Raw genomic sequence first — 21,557 nt, forward strand, 5'->3', positions numbered from 1 at the left:
AAACATGTTCATTACACGCTCCATGTGTGAGCGGCAATTCACAGACCGAACGCTGATGACGTGAAGTGAACTCGCAACATTATAGTGAATTCTGATGCTGTGAATTCCCACTTTTACTGCCGATCTACTGAACTGTAGTCCCCGCAGTACAGTACGTGATAACAGTTCTGTAGATCAGACATTCTGCACTCACTGCTGCCATGAGGCACACGTAGCACCCTAGACAGCTCATGTGGCACCACACTCTGCACCTGTGACCAAAACAGTGCAGCCCCGATGCCTGCCTTATGATGGGCACATATCACACAATCAGCAGGGAACTGCCAAAGGCCCAGCACCCGGGACGCACGTGGCCAAAACGCAAGATCCAAAGCGCAGGAAATAAAGTAGACGTCTCTTGCAAGGGGCGAGGGGTGGGGGAATGGTCAATCATCACTAGTGAGGAGCCAAGTATTCAAAAATTCGATTCGGCTGCTTTGCCGAATTTTACAAAAAAATTTGCTTTGTGACGCATTTCTTTGTAAGTCGCCCCATCCCCCCCCAGATACTGCCTTCATAGCTGACATTGATAATACAGTGTAAAAAATGTTTTAAAAAATTAATAAAATCATACTTACCTCATCCATTTGATTGTAAAGAGCTGGCTGCCGCCGTCTTGATTGAATATCTTGCGCAAAATCTCACGCGGCCCGTGGTGACATTGTACGTCACCACTAGAGATGAGCGAATTTCATATTTTGCAATTTGTTCACGCTTCGTTTGGTGGTAAAAGCAGAATTGCGTTATGGATTCTGTTACCACGGACCATAACGCAATTCTATGACGGAATGCCTTTAGAGGCCTTCCGTTATTCATTCCGTCATAATAGAAGTCTATGGGCTGCAAAACTGATCCGTCCCGTTTCCGTTATGCAGGAGAGGACTCAGGATCAGGGGAGGACTTTCCTGCATAACCGAAACGGGACCGATCCGTTTTGCCGCCCATAGACTTCTATTATGACGAAACGAATAACGGAATGCCTCTAGAATTGCGTTATGGTCCGTGGTAACGGAATCCGTAACGCAAAATTCTGCTTTTACCACTAAACGAGGCATGAACGAATTTCAAAAATATGAAATTCGCTCATCTCTTGTCATCACGCACGTGTTTTCATTCAAGATCTTCAATCAAGATGGCAGCGGCAATCAAACAGATGCATTAAGTATGATCTTTTTAATTTTCTACCGCCATTCAGGGAAAATCGATTCACTACTACGAAGCATGAGGAAATTTGGCTTTGCGCGCAGATCAGATTTTCCCTGAAATTCGGATTTAAGTCCACTTTGTGGAGTCCGATTCGCTCAACACTAATCACCACCTTACAAATTGATTATAAGGGTCCATAAAGTATATTCGAACCCTCCCAGTATAGCAAAACTAAGAAACTGCCCCGTCCTGCCATGTACTACTACACTACTACTCCCAGCAGGCACACTTCAGCCATGTACTGCAGTATATATATGGATACATTGTAACATCTCCCCACGTCATGTGCCCTGAGTCACGTGATCTGAGGCTGGTGTCAGCTGACTGCCCAGTAATAACATATACTGGACGTATATACACGGCCTGTACCTGCACTGTATACACCCAGCCGACGTCCATGTGGCTGTGGGGGATGACAAAGACATGAATGGGGTCTGCAGAGGTGACAGCTCCACACACGGAGAGGAGGACGAGCAGCAGCCGCCACATTCTGCCGCCAGAACCCGGAAGCCGGGAGTGGACGGCAAGCCGCAGGAGACAAGAGCGCTCAAACGCGTTTCCCTTCAGATTGGCTTCTGTGATATTTCCAAGGGGGATACAGTCCCCATTAAACCATAAAAGGGTAACAGAAAGAAAAGGTAGGCATTGTGGGGAATAAATCAGGTACATGAGCAAAGCACAGCAAGATCTAAAAAGAAAATGACTTCAATGGACCTTATTCTTCAAATGAAGGTGAATTCTAACTGAGCCATTTGCGTGCAGTCTGTGGAAAAAGGGGAGATTTATTAAAACTGGCTTAGTTGCCCATAGCAACCAATCAGATGCCACCTTTCATTTTCCAACGGAGCTCTGAAAAATGAAAGGTGGAATCTGATTGGCTGATAAATGTCCACCAATGTGTGTGATAGTTATGTCCCGGGGAACGTCCACACAGGAAACATGACATTACATGGAGATTTTCATGGGTGTTTTTTTTTTTTTTTGCATTGCAAAAGGTGTAATAAAATCCATAGTGGAAATTGACAGCCTATGCTGACACCCTGCCGATTTAGAGCAACATTTGTTTAAATGATTGTCAATGGTGTCGCAGTGATGCAACAGTCGCAAAAAATCCGGACGTTGTGTCACACGTTGCTACCGGCCATGTGTGACTTTTCTGCCATTGGCTTTAATGGAAGTCACGTGCGACTTTTTCCCAGCCAAATCACTGTTCTAAAACGGAATGCATAACGGAAACGGGACGGATCCGTTTTGCAGCCCATAGACTTCTATTATGACGGAATGAATAACGGACTGCCTCTAAATGGTAACGGAATCCATAAGGTAATTCTGCTTTTACCACCAAACGAAGCGCAAATGAACTTCATAACATGAAATTCGCTCATCCCTAGAGATAACCTATCAACCAATGCGACTGACAGCGTCTTTCTTCTCTCTCTCTCTCTCTATACTGAAAATACATGCATGCTCAGCCAAACCGAGCGTGTATGTGTATAGATGAGCTGGGATGTTACAGGTCTACAATAGCTGTTACAGGTCTATGGCCACCTACAGAGGCTATAAGTGCAGGGTGCACTTTTCATCAGATTTACTGGCACTTTTATTTTTCCTTCTGGCCTCATGCACATGACTTCCGTTTTTTGCAGTCCGCAAATTGTGGATACACAATTTGCGGAACGGAACAGGCGGCCCAGTGTAGAAATGCCTTTTCCTGTCCGCAAAACGGACAAGAATAGGACATGTTATATTTTTCTTGCGGGGCTACGTAACGGAGCAACGGATGCGGACAGCACACGGAGAGCTGTCCGCATCTTTTACGGCCCCATTGAAGTGAATGGGTCCGCACCCGAGCCGCAAAAACTGCAGCTCGGATGCGGACCAGAACAACGGTCGTGTGCATGAGGCCTCACACACAGATGTGCTGTTTTTTGACTGAACAAAAAAAGTGCCATAAAAGGTGTTTGTTTTTTGTTCCATACCGCCAGCACATGACTGGTATTCCTTGGGACCGCCAGAGGAAATGGGTCTGAGGGCCCACCCTCCACATATACAGGGCATATGCACATCCAATTCTTAGTAATATTTGTTCTCATTTCACAGGTAGTTGTTATTATCAGTAAGGTTTAAAGGGGTTATCCAAGACCTATAGTGCCCCTCATATGCCCGGGCCCCTCACACAGATAGTACTTCTCTCGCTTCCCATCACCCCCATTGCTTCTGATCCCCGCACGGCCACCGCAGCATCTAGGGACGAGCTTCTCTAGCATCACCTACGATGCTAGGAAGGCTCGTTCCCATCGTGGCCTGCTATTGGCTGCCTCCCCCTAACCTATTGCCGAATGTTTTAATCCACGCGACACAGCGGCGGCCGTGCCGGCATCAGAGGCAATATAGGTGCCGGGGAGCCGGGTAAGTACAATCTGTGTGAGGGGCCCTGGCATATGGAGGGGCATTATAGGTCTTTGATAACCCATTTAATAGGATATCTGGTTCGGAGGAGGACATAGAGGAAATTTACCAAGACTGGAGTTTCATACGACCATCTTGATTCCCTGTGCACTGAGGTGAGCAGCATCTAATTTATTAAGAGCCGGTATGGAATTTAGCTATAGTTCACACCTTCTTTTTTCATCAGTTTGGAAAAGTGGCATGAACTGTGACAAGTCGTAAATGATGGCGCAAACAGGTGTGCGCCATTATTTACCACTATTTTACGCAACATTTCCATATAGAGAAGGAGAAAAAAACCTGACCTTAACGGATGCTAGTCTTCAGAGGTGCTATGGCTGGTTAAAGGAAGTATTCTGGTTTCAGCAAATAAATGTATAATGAAAACATTTACAATTTTCTACCATCATTTGTGTATCAATTTGCAAAATCTCTGCTGTTATCTAGTCATAACTTTCATTTTGCTTACTTCTAGCGGATAACAATCTGTCCTTGTCACGTGATGTACAGGTTCCCTCATAGTACCGGTTTGGGTACAACTATACAGGTCCTTATAAAAAAATTAGCATATTGTGATAAAGTTCATTATTTTCTGTAATGTACTGATAAACATTAGACTTTCATATATTTTAGATTCATTACACACCAACTGAAGTAGTTCAAGCCTTTTATTGTTTTAATATTGATGATTTTGGCATACAGCTCATGAAAACCCAAATTCCTATCTCCAAAAATTAGCATATCATGAAAAGGTTCTCTAAACGAGCTATTACCGTATTTTTCGCTTTATAAGACGCACCTGATGATAAGACGCACCCAGTTTTCAGAGGAGGAAAATGTAGAAAAAAATAATTTGAACTAAAAGGTGGACTAAAACATTTTAATAAAATAACATATAATGTGCAAACATTACCAACAGCCATCAGCAGCATTATGAAGCATTAACAATAACAGAAGAGAGAGATTTTCAGTACGACATGACCTCTAGTCATCTGAGAACCCCAAAAACTCTTCACTGCTGTCCGAACTCAGTGGCTCAATGTCAGTGGTATCACTGTCACTGGTGTCTTCATATAGGACACCATCCTCCGAACCGTCCAGGGCATTACTGATGCCGCATTTTTTTTTAAGGATTTGACAACCGTTTCTTCCTTTACTGATTGCCATGATGACTTCACCCACTCGCAGACTTGGGTGATAGTGGGCCTCTTCATCCGTCCACTGGGTGTAAGGTCATGATTCCCAGCAGCCATCCACTTATTCCACTCCTCCCGCATGCAAACCTTAAATGGCTTGTTTAATGATACATCAAGAGGCTGCAGCTGGCTGGTAAGCCCCCCAGGAATGACCGCTAGATGAGTGTTCACGTCTTTGAACCTCTTTTTTGTGTTTTCGGTGATATGTGCCCTAAACTGGTCAAGCACAAGTAAGGCCAGTTTCTTCAGAAGCCCTCCAGGTCGTTTGGACCACACTTTGTCGACCCATATTCCCATGCCATTCTCGTCCATCCACCCTTTCTCATGAACATGGACAATCACTCCTCTTGGAATCACCTATTTTGGCATGTTCTTCCTTTTGAAAATGATCATTGGTGGCAGTTTGGTCCCATCTGCGCAGCAGGACAATACAACCGTGTAATGTTTTTTTTTTCGTGCCCTGAGGTCTACACTGTTACGGTTTTTGTGCCTCTCATATCAACAGTCCTGTTCGATGGAACATCAAAGGTTAATGGTCCATATTCCCAATCTGGCTTATTTGATAGCCATTTTTCTTTCTTGAATCCAGCACAAATTTGTGAAAATAAAGAATCTTGGACTCGTATTCTTTTGGCATTTTTTGTGCTATTCTAGTTTTGGTGCGCATAGCAAGGCCACATCTCCTCATAAATCTGTAGCACCATGATGGGGATCCAGTGAACTCCTCAATGCCTTTTTCTGCAGCTAGACGCTTGGCTTCATATATGATCATTTTGGTAGATACGCAGAAGCCATTGTTCCTATGACGCGTGATCCACTCTTTCATTTCCACGTCAATCTGTGGCCATTTTGCAGTACGCCCACGAAAAGTGCGTTTGCTTTTATCTGCTTTCTGCAGCTGATCCTCCTGTTTCCTCCACTCCCGTATCATTTTTTCTGTTGGAGGCGGCCCAAAATGTCTCTCAGCTGCCCTGTTTCCATGTTCTTTGGCATATTTTATCACCTCCAGTTTAAAAGGGATCTTATATGAAAGCCTTTTCTGCTTTGACATCTTTCTACAGTATGGATGCAGCAGGAGACTACAGTACGGTAGTATTCTACAACAAAATACAGTAATAAAAGCATGTCAGTGTCATGGGGATACTAGCTAAGAATATCAGTGGATGACACTGTTATGGGGGACCTGTGGACGTCACACTGTTATTGGGGACCGGTGGATGTCACGCTGTTATGGGGGATCTCTGGATGTCACACTGTTATGGGGGATCTCTGGACGTCACACTGTTATTGGGGACCGGTGGATGTCACGCTGTTATGGGGGATCTCTGGATGTCACACTGTTATGGGGGATCTCTGGATGTCACACTGTTATGGGGGATCTCTGGATGTCACACTGTTATGGGGGATCTCTGGACGTCACACGGTTATGGGGGATCTGTGGACGTCACACTATTATGGGGGATCTGTGGACGTCACACTGTTATGGGGGACCTGTGGACGTCACACGGTTATGGGGGATCTGTGGACGTCACACTGTTATGGGGGATCTGTGGACGTCACACGGTTATGGGGGATCTGTGGACGTCACACGGTTATGGGGGACCTGTGGACGTCACACGGTTATGGGGGACCTGTGGACGTCACACGGTTATGGGGGACCTGTGGACGTCACACGGTTATGGGGGACCTGTGGACGTCACACGGTTATGGGGGACCTGTGGACGTCACACGGTTATGGGGGACCTGTGGACGTCACACGGTTATGGGGGACCTGTGGACGTCACACGGTTATGGGGACCTGTGGACGTCACACGGTAATGGGGGACCTGTGGACGTCACACTGTTATGGGGGATCTCTGGACGTCACACGGTTATGGGGGATCTGTGGACGTCACACGGTTATGGGGGATCTCTGGACGTCACACTGTTATGGGGGATCTGTGGACGTCACACGGTTATGGGGGATCTGTGGACGTCACACTGTTATGGGGGATCTGTGGACGTCACACTGTTATGGGGGACCTGTGGACGTCACACTGTTATGGGGGACCTGTGGATGTCACGCTGTTATGGGGCATCTCTGGATGTCACACTGTTATGGGGGATCATCGCTGGATGACACACGGGAATCTGTGGATGATACACTATTATGGGGGATCTGTGGATGCCACTGTTATGTGATTACCGTATAACCCCCATCATAAAGAATACACTGATGAGGGGAGTTATAGTCACATTAAATATGAACACTGTCCAGGGACTGTACCCTGGACTGTATTACAATAGCTTACGGTAACTGATATGGCTACCATATACCGTAACCCACCTCATCCATAGGAATCCACCAGTGAACTGCAGTATATGGGTGGATTCCTATGGATGAGGGGGGTTATAGTCATTTTTAATATACTGTAGACAGATGCCAATTACAGAACAGTACCTGGACACTGTTTATATTATGGTACGGTAAATATGACTATAACTCCTCATCCATAGGAATCCACCCATATTTTGCAGTACATGGGTGGATTTCTATGGATGAGGGGGGTTATAGTCATATTTAATATAGACACATGACAATTGCAGAACAGTGTTTATTTTAAATATGACTATAACCCCCCCCCCTCCCCCACATCCATAGGAATTCACCCATATACTGCAGTATATGAGTGGATTTCTATGGATGATGGGGGTTATAGTCATATTTGGCACTTTAATTAGGGTACCATAAATTGCCTTAAGATGTCCTCACCTTGGGACTTAGGATGCAATCTATGGTACCCAGAGGGGGGTGGGGGAGTGTCATGTGACACTGAACAGTGTACCGGTAGCTGATTGGTGGAGGAAGGGGGAGCAGGATTCACCACCAATCAGCCCCGGACAAGTAGAGTTGGGGTGAGTAGAAACTGCCCAAGGGGGATAGGAGAAACTGCCTGCCTGGGGCAAGGGGGGTCTGGATCCCGATTGGATACAGCAGGCTGGCGGGAAAGGGAAAGAGGGAGGGGGGGGGGGGCTTGAGGGGCGGCGCTTTACCACACAGGCTGGCGGCACTATATGGCATACAGAGATGCCGCCAGCCTGCAGACAGTTATGATACCGGTCCGGACGCTCCAGGACTAGCTTACGGTACATGGAGGAGATCGGGCGCAGCACTTGGTCATCAGTGAAACCGCCAGCCCGCTGCTTAGTGCCGCAATGTATGCACGGGCTGGCGGCTTCACTGAAGGGTACCGCTAGTGCTGCCCGCCCGTTCTCCTGTCCGTCCTCCCGCCTGTTCTCCCGTTGTTTTATAGCAGCTCAGGAGCAGTTAGCGAGAGCTCCTGAGCTGCATTAAGTTACACATTTGGGCCACATTCGTTTTATAAGACGCACTAACTTTTTCCCTCCACTTTGGAGGGAAAAAAGTGCGTCTTATAAAACGAAAAATACGGTAACCTAATCATCTGAATCAACTAATTAACTCTAAACACCTGCAAAAGATTCCTGAGGCTTTTAAAAACTCCCAGCCTGGTTCATTACTCAAAACCGCAATCATGGGTCAGACTGCCGACCTGACTGCTGTCCAGAAGGCCATCATTGACACCCTCAAGCAGGAGGGTAAGACACAGAAAGAAATTTCTGAAGGAATAGGCTGTTCCCAGAGTGCTGTACCAAGGCACCTCAGTGGGAAGTCTGTGGGAAGGAAAAAGTGTGGCAGAAAACGCTAGCACAACGAGAAGGTGACCGGACCCTGAGGAAGATTGTGGAGAAGGACCTGATTCCAGACCTTGGGGGACCTGCGGAAGCAGTGGACTGAGTCTGGAGTAGAAACATCCAGAGCCACCGTGTACAGGCGTGTGCAGGAAATGGGCTACAGGTGCCGCATTCCCCAGAAACAGCGGCAGAAGCGCCTGACCTGGGCTACAGAGAAGCAGCACTGGACTGTTGCTCAGTGGTCCAAAGTACTTTTTTCGGATGAAAGCAAATTTTGCATGTCATTCGGAAATCAAGGTGCCAGAGTCTGGAGGAAGACTGGGGAGAGGGAAATGCCAAAATGCCTGAAGTCCAGTGTCAAGTACCCACAGTCAGTGATGGTCTGGGGTGCCATGTCAGCTGCTGGTGTTGGTCCACTGTGTTTTATCAAGGGCAGGGTCAATGCAGCTAGCTATCTTGAGATTTTGGAGCACTTCATGCTTCCATCTGCTGAAAAGCTTTATGGAGATGAAGATTTCATTTTTCAGCACGACCTGGCACCTGCTCACAGTGCCAACACCACTGGTAAATGGTTTACTGACCATGGTATTACTGTGCTCCATTGGCCTGCCAACTCTCCTGACCTGAACCCCATAGAGAATCTGTGGGATATTGGGAAGAGAAAGTTGAGAGACGCAAGACCCAACACTCTGGATGAGCTTAAGGCCGCTATCGAAGCCTCCTGGGCCTCCATAACACCTCAGCAGTGCCACAGGCTGATTGCCTCCATGCCACGCCGCATTGAAGCAGTCATTTCTGCAAAAGGATTCCCGACCAAGTATTGAGGGCATAACTGAACATAATTATTTGAAGGTTGACTTTTTTTGTATTAAAAACACTTTTCTTTTATTGGTCGGATGAAATATGCTAATTTTTTGAGATAGGAAATTTGGGTTTTCATGAGCTGTATGCCAAAATCATCAATATTAAAACAATAAAAGGCTTGAACTACTTCAGTTGGTGTGTAATGAATCTAAAATATATGAAAGTCTAATGTTTATCAGTACATTACAGAAAATAATGAACTTTATCACAATATGCTAATTTTTTTAGAAGGACCTGTACAGGGCAGAAGATACACCAGAATTTTCACTGCAGATTTTGAAACGATTCCGCAGCAGAATTTCCCAGAATTTGTTGTGGATTGCACCCTCTGCATTGCAGAAGTATAGTCCGCAGTGGAAATCGGCAGCAGAAATTGACATGCTGTGGACTTCTGCACCACAGTTTATTTTGCAATGAAGATTCATTTTCTTAAAATCTCATCAACGTTGCTGACACCGTGAAATGTGACGCAAATCCGCAGCGTTTATGGCCCATGCGGACGTACCCCTACTGTGCAGTTATCAGAGCTGTGAGATTACTAGGACAGTTATACTTTACTATGTAAAGGAAAGGGTTGAGACCTGGCATAAAATTTTACATATAATCAGGGCCGTCATCAGGACACCCTCAGTGGCTTACCCACGTCGAGGCACCCGCTGTCTATTTTAGATATACCATTAGGCTGCTCATAAAGACTGCCTGGCTCCCACCCACAATTTTTCTTAGCTGGAAGGCTCAAGCTCCATAACACTATAGGGCACATACTTTTCACTAAATGGGCCCCACAAGACCTGAGCACAGCGCATAGCTCGGTCCTCCTATCGGCTGCTGCAACATGGGAAGACTGCTGTGGGGTCCAGATCCTGGGCACCCCTTGATTTCAGTGGTGTTGTGTGCTATACTGAAATAGAGATAATCATACATTAAGTGGTACTTTTGACGACGACCTGGCAATAAGGGCATGTTCACATGTTGCATTCTGATCATGTCAAAATCTGCCATGTATCCCACGGCAGAAACTGCTGCAGCTTCTGGTGGTTTTTCATTATGACTTCTGCTGTATCACTCTCGGTTTCACTCCATTGAACATGCCACATAGGAAAGGGATTAGTGCAGCCTTCAACTCCACCCACACCACTGTCCCCACCTACTCGGACGATCCACCCTAAATGGCGGACCCCAACTGGTCGATGGTCTGTAATCTGGATAAATGCACAGGACCAAAACTAGAGGGGGAAAGAGAAGTCAGACAGGCCAGGTCAGAACCAGAGACTAAATGTCAGAACCAGAATGAATAAACTTGCAATCCAACCAGACACCAGCGTCAATACCAGGAAGTCACGTTAGGAGTGGGTGAGCAGACAGAAATCCAGCAAAACACGCTTGTGTCGCAAGGAAGACCAATCACAGGCAACTGTGGCAAGTATAAAGAAAAGGTAGGTTGCTGGTGGCTCACCTGACCAGTACAATGTATAGGTGCTCTAGGTTTGGACTGATTCACCCGATCAGAAAGGAGGGTTATGTAAAAGAAGAGTATAATGGAAACTGGCACTCTACATCTGGCGGTAACGCTTAAAGAGCAATGTACACAGGTAGGGTGGTAAAAATACGTATTTATTTTTAATCTATGTCAATAATATAGGGGAGGGTCGATTAACACCTTCAGGACCTTGGACGAGTATACTCGTCCTGGAGCAAGGGTACTTAGCGCTCCAGGACGAGTATACTCGTCCTGGCATTAAACTGTCACCATGTCTGCAGACATGGTGACAGCGCTGAGTGCCGGCTGTTACACACAGCTAGGCACTCAGGCTCAATGCCGAGGGGGGTCCTGTGACCCCCCCATATCGGCGATCGCTGCAAACCGCAGGTCAATTCAGACCTGCGGTTTGCAGCGCTTTATGTAGTTACTGATCCCTGCGGTCCCTGACCGCAGGGATCAGAAACTTATAAATGGCTAAAGTTAAATTTTTTTAACCCCCCCCCCCCTGCACCCCTGAATGCAATTATGACGGCGGGGTGCAGGGGGGTGGTTTGTGGGCGTTTTTTGGGGGGAGGTGCGGCAGTTGCGGGAGGCGGGCGGTGCGGCAGGCGGTATCGCGATCCCCCGCCCGCCTCCCGCTAAATTTTCATTGGTGTCCAGTGGTATACCAGAGTGTCAGCACATTGCTGACACTCTGGTATAAACGGCTGACATCGCTGCGATGTCAGCCGTTTAGCCGTTTCACCCTTTCCATACCGCGGTCCGTACGGACCGTGGTATGGAAAGGGTTAAGTCAGGGAGCTCCCCCCCCTCTGTCATCGGGGGGCTGCTGTGCCTTTGCAGCCCCCAGATGGATGGGGGGACAGAGGGAGGGAATTCTCCTCCTTCCCCTTCCCCGTCTGCTCAGTTGTGGCAGACGGGGAAGGTTCCCATGGCAACAGGACGCCTTCTCAGGCGTCCTGCTGTCCATGGTGCTGAACAGATCTATGCTAAAAGCATAGAGCTGTTCAGTGTAAGTAAAATACAGTACAGTACAATATATATTGTACTGTACTGTATTATACAGACATCAGACCCACTGGATCTTCAAGAACCAAGTGGGTCTGGGTCCAAAAAATGTAAAAAAATATAGTAAAGATAATAAAATCACATTTATCACTGAATAAAAAAAAATAAAAAAAATACACTACACATATTAGGTATCGCCGCGTCCGTAACGACCTGATCTATAAAACGGTCATGTTACTTTCCCCGCACGGTGAACGCCATAAAAAAAAAAAACTATCAGGAAATTGAAATTTTGCCCACCTTACTTCCCAAAAAGGTAATAAAAGTGATCAAAAGAGTTGCATGTACGCCAAAATAGTACCAATCAAACCGTCACCTCATCCCGCAAAAAATGAGCCCCTACATGAGACAATGGCCCAAAAAATAAAAAAACTATGGGGACACTATAACATGATTTTTTTTTTTTTTCAAAAATGATATTATTGTGTAAAACTTACATAAATAAAAAAAAGTATACATATTAGGTATCGCCGCATCCGTATCGACCAGCTCTATAATAATATCACATGAGCTAACCCCTCTGATGAACACCGTAAAAAATAAAAACTGTGCTAAATTAAAAAAAATTGTCACCTTACATCACACAAAGTGTAATAGCAAGCGATCAAAAAGTCATATGCACCCCAAAATAGCGCCAATCAAACCGTCATCTCATCCCGCAAAAATTATACCCTACTTAAAAAACTATGGCTCTTAGACTATGGAAACACTAAAACGTGATTTTTTGGTTTAAAAAATGAAATCATTGTGTAAAACTTACATAAATAAAAAAAATTGTATACATATTAGGTATCGCCGCGTCCGTATCGACCGGCTCTATAAAAATATCACATGACCTAACCCCTCAGGTGAACACCGTAAAAAAATAAAAACGGTGTAAAAAAAAAAGCAATTTTTTGTCATCTTATGTCACAAAAAGTGTAATAGCAAGCGATCAAAAAGTCATATGCACCCCAAAATAGTGCCAATAAAACCATCATCTCATCCCACAAAAAATGAGACCCTACTTTAGATATTCGCCCAAAAACTGAAAAAACTATGGCTCTCCGACTATGGAGACACTAAAACATATTTTTTTGGTTTCAAAAATGAAATCATTGTGTAAAACTTACATAAATAAAAAAAATTGTATACATATTAGGTATCGCCGCATCCGTGACAACCTGCTCTATAAAAATACCACATGATCTAACCTGTCAGATGAATGTTGTAAATAAAAAAAAATAAAACAGTGCCAAAAAAGCTATTTCTTGTTACCTTGCCTCACAAAAAGTGTAATATAGAGCAACCAGAAATCATATGTACCCTAAACTAGTACCAACAAAACTTCCACCCTATCCCGTAGTTTCTAAAATGGGATCACTTTTTTGGAGTTTTTACTCTAGGGGTGCATCAGGGGGGCTTCAAATGGGACATGGTGTCAAAAAAACAGTCCAGCAAAATCTGCCTTCCAAAAACCGTATGGCATTCCTTTCCTTCTGCGCCCTGCCGTGTGCCCGTACAGCAGTTTACGACCACATATGGGGTGTTTCTGTAAACTACAGAATCAGGGCCATAAATAATGAGTTTTGTTTGGCTGTTAACCCTTGCTTTGTAACTGGAAAAAAATAGTAAAATGGAAAATTTGCCCAAAAATAGAAATTTTGAAATTGTATCTGTATTTTCCATTAATTCTTGTTTTTCCATTAATTTTGTTATCTTTTTATTGTGACCAACAACAGCGTCCGGCTAGCAATCCCTGAACAGGGAAACACTGCATTTTTTCCTCTGCAATATTTTATATATTTTATAGACATTTTCTATTGCGAACTGCTCATAATGGACACTCACCCACCAGGGTGCCAATGAACTATTGAACTAACTGAAGGTGGAAACCACCATCAGACGACCACCGTATTGTTCCATTTTCGCATCCACCATCTCTGCAGTCTGCCATTGTGCACCCCCACCGCTGCAATTTGCTATTTTTATTTTCATATTTTTTACCTTTCTTCAATTTTTATCTCTACTCTTATTATTATTACTATGACCCTCCCCTATATTATTGACATAGATTAAAAATAAATACGTATTTTTACCAGCCTACCTGTGTACATTGCTCTTTAAGCGTTACCGCCAGATGTAGAGTGCCAGTTTCCATTATACTCTTCTATTACATAACTGTGGCAAGTAGTTGCCTGTTTAAATACACAGTGCCTGATTGGTCGGGCATCCCTGCTCCCTGATGGGCTGGTCGCTACAATAACCGAATAATGCCGCAATAAGGAGGACAGGATCGCCGAGGAGGTGCAGGCAGGTAAATACATGACAGTAGCCCCCCTTTTACTAGGGGCCACTGGACTCTTAAGGAGGTATTCCAGTTGTTTCAAGTTATCCCCTATCTATAGAATAGGGGGTAACTATTAGATCAGTGGGGGTCCTACTGCTGGGACCCCCACCAACCAGTAGAACAGAGGCCCTGTACCCCCTGCAGCCCACCTGAAATGAACAGAGCGTCTGTTTGTACGTGCGTGCCGCTCTATTAAATTCTATGGAGATTCCTCAGCTCCGGAATTTATTTATCTCCGAAACTCCCAAAGAAATGAATGGAGCGGCCACTAGCATGTGCGACCAGCCCCTCCGTTCATTTTATTCTTATGATTGGTGTGGGTCCCAGCAGTAGGACCCACACCGATCTAATAGTTTTAGCTTGAAGCAACTGGAATACCCCTTTAACCAACAAGGCAGGCTTATAAGTTGTCAGCATGCATATCCCTAGCAGAAACCCACGATTTCTCCTCTGGTCCATAACCTTTCCAATGGAGCAGTTATTTTACTCTACCTATGGTCGTGTGAATGGACCTTTAAAGTGATAAGACAGGATTAATGACTTCAACCACTTTATAGGGGCCAATAAATCGAGGAGAGAGTTTACCAGAAGGTATTTTTAATCACAAATTGTTAGCAGAGAGCCACACCTTGTCTCCAACCACAAAAACAGAACCCTCCCTTTCTTTTTGTATAGACTGGGATTCTCAGGTACGATCGAACCTGAGCCCAGACTGTGCAGTTTGGCAGGGACATCAACCTCTGGATTATCAGAGATGACGAGAAAGGAAAATAGTACCGATGAAGAATGGAGGACTATAAATGGCCAGGTCAGAACCAGAGACTAAATGTCAGAACCAGAATGAACAAACTTGCAATCCAACCAGACACCAGCATCAATACCTCTTAACAGGGTTGTTAATGGCAAATTCTACCAAAGCTAAATGAGGCACCCAATCGGACAGTCAGAAATATAACATCTCAAATATTGGTTTAAGGACACAGTTTGGCCACTGGTTTCAGGATGAAAGGTGGAAGAAAAAGAAATACTAATCCCCAATTTAGAACAGAAAGCCTTCCAAAACTTAGAAACAAATTAAACCCCATGATCCAACACAATATCCTCTGAGAGACCGTGTAACCATACAACTTGGCCAATGAAAAGATAACTCTTTCGCATTAGGGAATTTACTAAGAGGAGCAAAATGGCACATTTTTCTGAATCTGTCCACAACCACCCAAACAACTGTCTTCCCTTAAGAAGATGGTAAATCCTTGATAAAATCTATAGACAGATGGGATCCAGGTCTTTTAGGAATAGGCAAAGGACAGAGTTCACCAGCAGGACATTTTTCTGGGAGCACAAATCTCACAAGCAGATACATATATTTGAAAAATCTTTACTCATGGTGGGCCACCGGCAATACTTAGCAACTAGTCTCTTAGAACCAGAAATCCCTGGGTGCTCACCCAGGAGACAAAGACAAAACAATCTAGGGATGAACAGTTTACCTTCAGGCCTGTTCTCAGGGGCCAGATCTTGTTAGATCTGATGTTAGATGCCAGATCAGGGCAGAAATGACAATATGTGCAGGCAGAATAGGTTCTGGTTTGGATTCCGGGGAATAACTGGCACAGAAACTTCTAGAAAAGGCATCCACCTTAATATTCTTAGACCCCAGCCTCAAAGTGGGTGAAAAAGAGTGCTCACTAAGCCAGTCTGGGATTCAAACATTTAGCTGATTCTAAGCATGTCAAATTCTTGTGATCGGTAAGGACCATTGATGTTGTACTCCCTCCAGAAAGTGGCACCACTCTTCAAAGGCTCACATGATTGCAAGGAGCTCTGTTCCCAATATCGTAATTTCTTTAACTTGAGGAAAATTAACGAGGAAAAAAAAAACACATGGTCTGAGGTTAGTCGTGAGGATGTGCCTTGAGAAAGCACAGCTCCCAACTCATAGGCATCAACCTCCACTACAAATGGCCTAGTCAGATAAGGCTTGACCAAAACAGGCGCTTCCAAAAGCTATTATTGCTTCTGGTGGCCAATGAAGAAGATCTTCCCCTTCCTAGTCATCAGTAGGAGGTTTCGCTATAACAGAAACATTTTTTATGAATTTACAGTAATAAAAAAGCCCAGAAATCACTGCAGGGCTTTAACCCCTTAAGGACACATTTTTCACCTTAAGGACCAGGCCATTTTTTGCAAATCTGACCAGTGTCACTTTATGTGGTAATAACTTTAAAACGCTTTGACTTATCCAGACCATTCTGAGATTGTTTTTTCGTCACATATTGTACTTCATGACACTGATAAATGGAGTCAAAAAAATTCATTTTTATTTATAAAAAAAATACCAAATTTACCAAAAATTTGAAAACATTAGCAAATTTTTAAGTTTCAATTTCTCTACTTCTATAATACATAGTAATACCTCCAAAAATAGTTATTACTTTACATTCCCCATATGTCCACTTCATGTTTGGATCATTTTGGGAATGATATTTTATTTTTGGGGATGTTACTAGGCTTAGAAGTTTAGAAGCAAATCTTGAAATTTTCAAAAACCCACTTTTTAAGGACTAATTCAGGCCTGAAGTCACTTTGTGAGGCTTACATAATAGAAATCACCCATTCTAGAAACTACAGCCCTCAAGGTATTCAAAACTGATTTTACAAACGTCGTTAACCCTTTAGGTGCTCCACAAGAATTAATGGAAAATAGAGATACAAATTAAAAATTTCACTTTTTTAGCAGATTTTCAATTTTAATATTTTTTTTCCAGTTACAAAGCAAGGGTTAACAGCCAAACAAAACTCAATATTTATGTTTACAGAAACACCCCCATATCAGTGCTCCAGACTAAAAAAAAATACCTAGTAGCCATTGGCTCCTGAACTGAAAAATGTAGGAGCCAAATAAAATTTATAGTCGCCAAATCGAAACCGAATCAAAATATTGGTATCGTGACAACGCTACGCCGATCAGATCGGCGTAGGGTTGTTTCGATACCAAAATTTTGATTAGCTTTCGTCACCATAAAAAAGTATTGCGATACTCAATACCACGCAAAAAAAAAAGCCGTGTGCATTTCGCATTTTATGAAACGTTCGGCCCATAATAGAACAATCCTATCCTATTTTTTGGGGTGACAAGGGGACTAAAAAATGGTGAATCACAGGTTTTTATTTATTTATTTCTGTTACGGCGCTCACCGCATAGGAGATATTTTTTAATAATTTAATAGTTTGGACTTTTTGGGCGCAGCGCTATGTAATATGTTTATTTATTTATTGTTTATATATTTTATATGTAAAATTGGGAAAGGGGGGATTTAAACTTAATATCTTAGGGTACTTTCACACTAGCGTTTTATCATTTCCGGCATAGAGTTCCGTCCTAGGGGCTCTATACTGGAAAAGAACTGATCAGTTTTATCCCCATGCATTCTGAATGGAGAGAAATCCGTTCAGGATACATCAGGATGTCTTCTGTTCAGTCATTTTGTAGCATGCTAGGGTTTTATCTCTGGCGAAAAAAACTGAAGACTTACCTGAATGCTGGATCCGGCATTTTTCCCCATAGGAATGTATTAGTGCCAGATCCGGCATTCAAAATACCAGAATGCCGGATCCATCCTTCCGGACCGGTAAAAATGTGTAAAAAGATACAAGACGGATCCGTCTGTCCGCATGACAAGCGGAGAGATGGATTCGTTCTTACAATGCATTTGTGAGATGGATCCACATCCGGATGCGTCTCACAAATGCTTTCAGTCACATCCAGATCGGCGGATCCGGCAGGCAGTTCTAACGACGGAACTGCCCGCCGAATCACACTGCCGCACGTATGAAAGTAGCCTTAGTGTTTGTGTTTTGTTTTTGTTTACTTACTATTAGCCCCTTAGGGGCTGGAACCCTTGTCCTATTCACCCTTAGGCCCCTTTCACATGGGGCGAGATTTCTGCGCGGGTGCAATGCGTGAGGTGAACGCATTGCACCCGCATTGAATCCGGACCCATTCACTTCTATGAGGCTGTGCACATGAGCAGTGATTTTCACGCATCACTTGTGTGTTGCGTGAAAATCGCGGAATTTTCTGTGTTGTGCGTTTTTCACGCAACGCAGGCCCCATAGAAGTTAATGGGACTGCATGAAAATCGCAAGCATCCGCAAGCAAGTGCAGATGCAGTGCAATTTTCACGCATGGTCGCTAGTATGAAAGTCTATTCACTGTGTTATTTTCCCTTATAACATGGTTATAAGGAAAAATAATAGCATTCTTTAATACAGAATGCTTAGTAGAAGGTCAATTGAGGGTTAAAAAAATAATTAACTCACCTCCTCCAATTGATCCCGTAGCTGCCGGTCTCCTGTTCTTTCTTCAGGACCTGTCAAAAGACCTGTGGTGACATCACTGTGCTCATCACATGGTTCATCACATGATCCATCGCCATGGTAATGGGCCATGTGATGAGCTCAGTGACGTCACCACAGGTCCTTTGACAGGTCCTGAAGAAAGAACAGGAGACCGGCAGCTATGGGATCAATTGGAGGAGGTGAGTTAATTTTTTTTTATTCCGGCACCCGCCTCCTGTATTTGTATTAACAGGTCAGTTATCTTAATTGGTGGCGCAGTGGCCACAGCCCCTCCTCTCCTTCTCCTGTCTCTCTTCTTATAGGCAGCGGCGGCGGCAGCACAGGGGCAAGGGAAAGACTCCTCCACTGCGCTGCTGAGAAGAACATCGGTGACGAGCAGAGAACTATCATCTCCTGTGCCCCGCCACTGTATTCAACGGCAGAGCTGCGGCGGCGGGTCTAGTCGCAAATGGCGACAAGACTAAATAACTAAATTTTAGTTTCATCAGTCCACAGCACCTTATTCCAAAATGAAGCTGGCTTGTCCAAATGTGCTTTAGCCCACCTCAAGAAAAATAAAAGAGGAGGGAAACTTACAATTGACCCCCTTAAATACTCTTTCTCATAATTGGATTCTCCTGTGTATGTAGGTCAGGGGTCACTGAGCTTACCAAGCCAATTTGAGTTCCAATAATTAGTTCTAAAGGTTTTGGAATCAATAAAATGACAACAGTGCCCAAATTTATGCACCTGCCTAATTGTGTTTAAACAATTATAGCACACTTTCTGTAAATCCAATAAACTTTATTTCACTTCTCAAATATCACTGTGTGTCTCCTATATGATATATTTAACTGACATTTTTTATCGTAACAACCAACGATTTATACAGGAAAATCATGACGATTAACAAGGTTGCCCAAACTTTCGCATCCCACTGTATATGGTTGTCACTGAGAATCTGTAAGGCCTCTTTCACACGGGCGAGATTTCTGCGCGGGTGCAATGCATGAGTTGAAAGCATTGCACCCGCACTGAATCCTGACCCATTCATTTCTATGGGGCTGTTCACATGAGCGGTGATTTTCACGCATCACTTGTGCGTTGCATGAAAATCACAGCATGCTCTATTTCGTGCGTTTTTCACGCAACGCAGGCCCCATAGAAGTGAATGGAGCTGCGTGAATGGAGCTGCGGTTGCTAGGAGACGATCGGGATGGAGACCCGATCATTATTATTTTCCCTTTTAACATGGTTATAACGGAAAATAATAGCATTCTGAATACAGAATGCAAAGTACAATAGCGCTGGAGGGGTTAAAAAAATAAAAATAAAAATTTTACTTCCCTTAATCCACTTGATCGCGCAGCCAGGCTTCTCTTCTGTCTTCTTATTTGCTGTGTGCAGGAAAAGGACCTGTGGTGACGTCACTCCGATCATCACATGATCCATCACCATGGTAAAAGATCATGTGACGGACCATGTGATGACCAGAGTGACGTCACCACAGGTCCTTTTCCTGCACACAGCAAATAAGAAGACAGAAGAGAAGCCGTGCTGCGCGATCAAGTAAATTAAGGTGAGTTAAATTATTTTTTCATTTTTTTTAACCCCTCCTGCCTTATTGTACTAAGCATTCTGTATTCAGAATGCTATTCTTTTCCCTTATAACCATGTTATAAGGGAAAATAATACAATCTACAGAACACCGATCTACCAATCATGCCGATTTTTCTCACGCGCGTGCAAAACGCATTACAATGTTTTGCACTCGCGCGGAAAAATCGTGCATGTTCCCGCAACGCACCCGCACCTTTTCCCGCAACGCCCGTGTGAAAGAGGCCTAACACAGTTCTGAGATGCTGTATGTGAGAAGACCAATCTGGTGATTAGATCAATAAATCATTAAGGTATACCACAAGAAACCAGATCTTGAAAAACTGCAGGTGCGTTACTTAACCCAAAATGCATAACTAGGTACTCAAGATGACCCTCAGGGGTATTAAGTTCTGTTTTCCATTCATCACCTTCTTTACCGCGAATAAGATTTTATTACAAGATGGAGACTCACATTATGCTAATCTTTCTTTACTGATTTGATAGCAGCAAATAAAAGGTTAATCAACAGTTAATAAGAAAAACTATTATTTTAGTCATGTATGGTTCAGTAATTGGACAATAATGGTACTGTCCAGGTGAATATAATGACCCCTCAGGTAAAACACCTCCTCTTTCTTTGCTGCTCAGTCAATGATAAGTACTAATAATTATTATTCTCTGTTAACTTGATAAATTAATATAGTATATATATATAGTTCATAACCTATTCCCCCTTATTCCCTATTCATTTTTATTCCCTTAATGATCCCATATTCCTAGTTACTGCTTGGTGTCAGTAACTGTCCTGTTTTTTCCATCTCAGTCACAGCTTGCCCTGTGTCTTTGTTTTGTTTTTTCCCGCCCTCAGCTGTTCCCGCACTTTCACCTCAGACGTGTCAGCTCTCTCTCTCTGCATCGCATCATTCTGGCACTGTCAGCCGACATTTTCCTCAGCTGTGACTCCGCTAACTATCCGGCATCAGATTTATCTGTGGTGCGCTGGTACCACTTTGAGCTAGTAATACTAACTGTCCTGCTACAGTATCCTTTATCAATCCTCCATTGGTTAACCTCTCTCCTTGCCTCCATATCAATTTCATTAGTCCTGATTGGTAATAAAAATTTATTGATAAATATTATTAGATAAATTAATAATATTAAATAAATCATTTCATATACATATCTTTATTTTCCTATATATATATATATATATATATATATATATATACACTCACCTAAAGAATTATTAGGAACACCATACTAATACGGTGTTGGACCCCCTTTTGCCTTC

General features: G+C 43.7%; 1 protein-coding gene across 2 annotated transcripts in view; it reads right to left on the reverse strand.

The window, feature by feature from the left end:
- MAN2B2 (mannosidase alpha class 2B member 2) overlaps positions 1-1,774 on the reverse strand; it is a 40,472-nt gene extending 38,698 nt beyond the window's left edge. For both annotated transcript variants that reach the window (XR_006390217.1, XM_044296209.1), the window contains exon 1: positions 1,615-1,774. Coding sequence is in view for 1 of the 2 variants with exons in the window: in XM_044296209.1 (XP_044152144.1) it covers positions 1,615-1,734 (120 nt within the window). In the remaining variant the exon portion in view is untranslated. The remainder of the gene's footprint in view (positions 1-1,614) is intronic.
- Positions 1,775-21,557: the final 19,783 nt, after the last annotated feature.

Source organism: Bufo gargarizans, chromosome 1 (genome assembly GCF_014858855.1).
Source record: "Bufo gargarizans isolate SCDJY-AF-19 chromosome 1, ASM1485885v1, whole genome shotgun sequence".
In the NCBI taxonomy this organism is placed as follows: domain Eukaryota; kingdom Metazoa; phylum Chordata; class Amphibia; order Anura; family Bufonidae; genus Bufo; species Bufo gargarizans.